At 35.8% G+C, this 6,376-nt stretch overlaps 1 protein-coding gene and 1 long non-coding RNA gene across 3 annotated transcripts; one reads left to right on the top strand and one right to left on the bottom strand.

Annotated features, from left to right (window-relative positions):
- Positions 1–1,771: 1,771 nt before the first annotated feature.
- LOC133700651 (65-kDa microtubule-associated protein 8-like) lies at positions 1,772–6,274 on the bottom strand. 2 transcript variants are annotated; one of them, XM_062124243.1, is made up of 11 exons: positions 5,910–6,274; positions 5,310–5,513; positions 4,729–4,986; positions 4,422–4,634; positions 3,906–4,061; positions 3,673–3,832; positions 3,429–3,580; positions 3,252–3,339; positions 2,790–2,863; positions 2,524–2,598; positions 1,772–2,348 (listed from the first exon to the last, which is right to left on the bottom strand). In XM_062124243.1, the coding sequence occupies exons 1-11, from the start codon at positions 5,985–5,987 to the stop codon at positions 2,028–2,030; spliced, it is 1,779 nt and encodes a 592-aa protein (XP_061980227.1). In that variant the 5' UTR covers positions 5,988–6,274; the 3' UTR covers positions 1,772–2,027. The 2 variants fall into 2 exon arrangements, with proteins under 2 accessions (XP_061980227.1, XP_061980228.1); XM_062124244.1 differs by having other exon boundaries at positions 5,310–5,539; positions 5,910–6,273.
- LOC133700652 (uncharacterized) lies at positions 2,246–5,404 on the top strand. Its single transcript, XR_009843455.1, has 2 exons — positions 2,246–2,381; positions 4,918–5,404. It is a non-coding gene; the product is annotated as an uncharacterized LOC133700652 (long non-coding RNA).
- Positions 6,275–6,376: the final 102 nt, after the last annotated feature.

Here is a 6,376-nt window from a genome sequence, read left to right as displayed (position 1 = left end):
CATTCTAAAAATCATCACACAGATGCATCGGACATACCTCAAGTTTCGTTTATTCAATTACCTGTATCCTTTCACTTCTTAATTCATAACCACTGTATAACACTTTCATGCACCGAATCCTCACAATACACACACAACGTATACACATGTAGTTAATAATTAATATATACCTCACAAAAGCTATGTAATGGTAACAATTTAATTATAATTTATTTACTATTTTGCCATTGATAAGCACGTATGTTATTTTATATATTTTTTCCTTGCCATATAACCTTTCAAAACTTCAAACAACTATGAATTAGTGACTTATTTATTTTATTTTTATTTATTTTCTATAATCAAAGTTTATTATTGCTTGATAAAACTCATGTGTGTGTCACTGAAGGATATGTTGTTATTTTTTCCTATTAATATTTATTTATATTCATTCAAAAGCTTTTCAATAATTTTTTAAGATTTTAGTTCGAGGATTCGATAAGAACTCGAGTCAAATTTAATGATAATATAAAAAAAAAGTACTATAACTTAAATAAATATTTGTTATTTTACATTCAAAACAATTTTAATCCAACCGCCTGTACTATCATGACATTTACGACATAAAGAAAATCTTGAAGAAGAGGGAATGAAATGTGAAAAGTTAGAGAAGATGAACTGGATTTGAAAAAAAATGAAATATGAGGAATCAGATCAAATATTTCCATGCCATTTGAAAATAAACACGTGGTTTTTTAAATTTTAATTTTAATCCCTAATCTCTTGAATTTTAGTTTTAAGAGTAATATTACATTGTTTTTTATAAAACTGGTCTTGTATTCAACACTGGAACATTCAATGAGAAATTGAACACAGAAAAAAAAACACAAACCAAAATAGATACAGATAAATAAAATCATGTCAACATGAATGTAATTAAAAATAAATAAAGCTCATTGATCAAAATAAAAAGAGATCAAAATTCAAGGATAAAGATAAAAAATTTGGTCCCGGAGTTCTCGCCCTCTTTTTATTTTTTTGCTTATATATCTATAGATATATATATATATATATATATATATATATATATATATGTATGTGTGTGTGTATATATATATATATATGTATATGTATGTATGAAGTATCTGTCTCTCTCACGTTCAAGCGCGTGCAGTGTTTCCCGCCAACGGGAATGGAGCTTTAGGAAAACCCCCAAATTCCCGTCAATCAAAACCCTATAAAATACACCCCCCCCCTCCCATTTCTTTCAATTCTCCGATCAAACGTTCAAACCCTACAATCCACACACTTCCAATTCCCATCTCCCAATAGAATTCACCTTCTCAGAACAACACAGAAGCAACAACAACAACCAGACCCGAATTTCCAGCAGGTCGGATCAAGAGAATCTCGACAAAGACATCAACAAGGTCAAGCCAGATGCTCTTTTCATCGTCTCCAGCTCCACCGAGTTGTTTCTCCGAGAAATCAGCTGAAACTGCAATCTAGAACAGCTGAAGCTAAAGACTGAAACTCGACCACGTTTGAATCGATGTTAAAAGGCACCACCCTCTTAGAATCTCTTCCTCCGCCAATTCAATCACCGGAGAAGTCTGCGAGTGACAAAACTAGTGCTCGTACCTTGGCAGATAAACCAGCCCCGGCTGGCACTCGCCGGATCGATCATTTCGTCACCAAGGCGGCAAATATTCAAGTTTTATAAAGTAAGTGATTTTGTTAATTTATTTTAGAACTTCACTAGAAATTATTACGTTTCAAACTTCCAGTAGAATAGGAGAATCAAAGCTTCTTGAATTCAAAACATAACTGTACATACTTTTAAATATCAATTTATTCGATACAGTAAACAATAACTTAAATGTGCAACGGAAGGACATAGATAGAGATACACAAGGGTATTTTCTGACGCAAATAGGTAAATTATTGTTCTGCAGAAGAAGAAAAATACTATTATGTTTAGTTTAATATCTTGTGATATGTGGGGTTTTTGTGGTTACGTGTGAAGATTTGAATATCTGAATGGGAATTTAGGGAGATAACGGCCCAGAAAAGGATGAGACGACGGAAGCTGCTTCATCTCGAAGATGAGAAGTGAGGTCAGGTCGAGGAAACATCCTCTGTCCTTGCATCTTCCTTCCTTCCTTTATGTAAGATATTCCTTGATTTGCAGAATTGACGCTGTTGGTTCCCAACTGTTGGAGACAAAGTGAAAGCCTTCTGTTTAAAGGGGTTGCATTGCTCAAGCTTCCATTTAAGCTCCTGTTTGAAAGACGTCGACTGCTGGTGTCTGGCCTTGACCCAACCACATTTTCTTGCCCAGCAACTACATAGCTTGGGACCTTCTTTTCCTGTGAGGCAATGGCCAGCTCACCACACATTAGGTAACGAAAATAAAGTCATTCTTGAACGTGGGATTTATTTTATGCTAACAAAAAGATTAACATTACGGAAAATAGAAGGGAAACATTATTAACGTATAGATAATATCAAAATCTACGCCTGTATAGTGTTGGATGAACTAACCCTTTGTCTTTGCTTCTCCTCTTCCCTCTCCTGCCTTGACATGTTATATTCTTCTAGCATTTCCATCAGAGGTACCTAGATAATAATGCGTGCAAATGTTTATTTGATTTGCAAGGAAACTCATAATTTATCGAGAAATGCTGCAATGCCCAACAAGAAATTCTTCTTTTACATTTGATGAATACACTATGTGTAGGTTCATACATGCTGATAAAATTAATATTTTACCAATATGTAGTCACAACTGAAGCAAATAAATTACTTACCCCATCATACAAGAATATTTTGTTTCTTTCCTCTTCCCAACTCTTAGTCTTTGCTACAAGCAATGCCACTAGAACTGCGCAACCAGTTTCACACTATACATAAATATCACTGGCATGTATTAAAGCAATAAGATTTTCAAAACGCAAGGTCAGCTGTCTACATGGCTGGAAGATGGAATCAGGCTTTTCATCCTGCAATCACTTTTTTATATAGGTCTCTTCACCAACCACCCCTTGACTCAATTACTAGTTAGTATCTCATTTTATTGACTAATGCGAACCTTCACTTCTTTACCTATTGAAAATGACTATTTTGGCTCCGGGATCTTAGTCTTAATGGTGATGACCAGGGTGCATTTTCTGGTTAGTTTGTGGTTGCAGAGGCTTCGATCTGGCATGTTAGCATGTCTATTGCTGTTTCAGGATTCTTTGCAAACCAACCAACCAACTTCCTAATCTTACCTGGGATTTTGTTGACTATTATTCGGGCACGTTCTGCACGTCTCAGATTCTTGTGAGCACCTCTGCGAACTGAATATCGATTTTCATCCTGACAACATGCATGAAAATATGAATCATCATGCAAAAACTAAAAGGCCAGGAGCCAACAAATCATGCAGATCAATGGGTCATACTAACCATGCTATATTCTTCTAACCAACGCTCTTCATCATGTGCTAGCATCCACCTTTCAACCTTTTCCATTATAGCCTTCCTGCTAGTGGCTTCTTCTCTTGCTGCTGATATCTGCTCATCCAAACTCATGAGGAGATCGGCATGGTCAATCTCCCCTTTTTTAGTTTTCAGTCAGTGTGGCTGATACTAGTTTAAACATGAATTAGATCAGGAAACTGATATGAAAGACAAATTCAGTCAATCTTACCTGAATTTATAAGATTGATTATATTTTCCATCCCTGGCTGTGAAGGAATCTCCATGTGTGATTTATTGCATATTTGATCTAACTCACTCTGTTTCTTGAAGAAAAGCTCTTTCATCTTGCTTGCTTTTAGCTGATCCAGTCTCTTGACTTCAGCTTCAGCCTTGAAACGATTCAAATAACTATTATGTCTGAGTTTTTTTCTGATAATTTCTCACCGTTAATCATATACTAACCTGCTGGATTATATTTAGAGTAAGGCTTCCATGATCTGATACTTCAGCTGATGTGAGAGATAATAAGGCTGTGACATTGGAGAATGAGTGACGATCTTTATACGGTGTGTCCATGAGATTCCACAAGTTTGTTAGTGCTTTTCCAAGCTGATGAAGCTGCCAAATTCAGAAACGTTATACAGTGCCAGTTCTTTATTGTTAGTACTGTTTCTTATATCAATGGAAATAAAATGGTGGAAGCAGGAACAACTTTGATGACCCGTATTGTTTTATTTATATGTGATTTAGAGCACTCGAACTGTTTAATATATGTAGGATTGAATCAAACTAATCGGTTAACTTTCATCATTCATTTCTCTGGTTACTGCCATCTGTTGTATCTCCAACTTATATCCGCATGACACTATGATGCCATTTCAAATGTGTATTTTTTCTGTAGACAAGATGCTAGATTCCGTTACCGAGGTTTGCATAGTAGGAGCCAGAAGTTACCACAACATTGATAGTAAAATTTACCTTCTCAAGCTGCGTTTGTTTTTCTGCTTTGAGAGATTCCACAGTGCTGTTGAGTTTAGCCAGAATACTATCACTTATATTTTTTGATATTCCACACAATTCATTCAAAGTTGGATGCACCTTTGTTATGATCATGGAGGATTCCATTCCTAATGTTGAGGACAAATCATGAATTGTGTCGATGTATGTGTCCACTAGCTGGAGCCTGTCATTCTTCAATTCAGTGAAAGAGGAAGATAAGTGAAGTCCCCTTTCCACATGAGAGAATAAATTTCCATGAGATGATTTGTGAAATTGGTACTTTTACCTTCTCATCGCACAGTCTTTGTAGCTCAATCTGATATTCCTCAAGTTTCTTTAATGAAAGATCATTCTCATTCACAATGACATTTGTTATTGAGTCATCGTATACTGATTGACCTGCAATTTCAGCAGAAATTTTTTGAATTTGGCCTTGCACGGATCTAAATTGATTCATTCTCTCTTCTTTTCTCAGACGCATCTCCCGGAGAGCTGGGGTGATTGCATCTAGCTGCTCCTTCAGCGTTCCTGACATTTTTTCTGGCTGTAGAGACAACAAGATAGTCAGCGCATAAAATTCAATGAGAACATTATGCGCATCCAACAATGCCATCATCAATATGGAATTTGCTCAATAAACAAACGTAGATATCCCTGGCCGGTTCATCGCCATGTAGAGTGGCAATGAGTCAAGTAATCAATCATTCTGAAGTAATTTATGCTAAATGTGTGTTGCTAATTACTGAATGGTTTAAAATTCTCAATTTGTATCCTTACCATGCACTGGTGTTCTATATTATACTGTACTTTTAGCTCATAAACATGCAATTTTAAATGCTCAAATAAGTGAATTGGATGAAAAAGTACCCGTCCTGGAAGTGATCGTTCACCAAGGGACAAAAGAAGATGGGTGAATTCAGCTTCGGATTCTGCCAGCTCTTGATGCAGGCGAGCTCTTGATATGTTTGCACTGTCAACTTTTCTCCGATAAACCTCTAAACATTCTTGTTCTAAATCATGCAGAACCTTCTCTCTTTCAAACTGATCTTTCCCAACTTCATCCCAGATCATCTGTTTCACATCATTGTTTATTTAAACTGGAAATGTGACATGTTTATTATAAAACAAGACATCAAGACGTTAGGAACATGATATAATGATATTTTTATTATTATTAACTTCCAAATTAAAGAAATGCGACATAAAAAAAATATACGATAAAAGATAGTAAATGAAAATGCTTTAGGAGTTAGATTAAGGTTTTTAAGAAAACGGGATAATGATAAAATGCCTTCAAATGTAAAAGAACATGGTGTTTAAAAAACAATCTCTTGCATGCTAGATAAACAAGGGTATTTTTCGAACAAAAAATGAATTCTGTACTCTTTTATGTAACTTCAAAGAAAAAAGCACCGCTGTTATTCGTGGATAAATTACTATTAATTTCCAAGAGGTAGTCAGTCTTGCCTGCAATTCCTGAAGCAGATACCCACATGACGTTTCTAGTAACGCAGAGCTTCGCATTCCAATTTGGAACGAACCCATCTGACGGCCTCTAAGATATCGATATTGCCTTGCCGCAACTCAGGAATATTTGGATTGCTAAAATGTGGAAGTGCTGTGAGAGGTTCTTGGACTGCTAAACTCTGGTAGCATTCTGTTTTGAGTTACTTGAAAATCAACCAAGTACTGAGAGGGAATGGAAAAGATAGAGAATGATGGCTGGGAACTGTGGTGCGTGTATTTGCTTAAAAGGTAAGACTGCAGAAGTAGGTGACGCTGAAGCTTTGGGTTATATCTCTCCTGCACTCTTATTTAAATTTAAGGTGGTAAAAATTTCTCATGATTAAGACATAAAGTTGGAGTTTCTTGTTCAGGGACACACATGACTTCTATTTAGCAGCAGTTAACCGAACCTTTCCCTTTTATCTCTC

Source organism: Populus nigra, chromosome 8 (genome assembly GCF_951802175.1).
Source record: "Populus nigra chromosome 8, ddPopNigr1.1, whole genome shotgun sequence".
Taxonomy (NCBI): domain Eukaryota; kingdom Viridiplantae; phylum Streptophyta; class Magnoliopsida; order Malpighiales; family Salicaceae; genus Populus; species Populus nigra.
The sequence above is the reverse complement of the archived record's forward strand: the minus strand, read 5'-3'. Positions and strand labels throughout refer to the sequence as shown.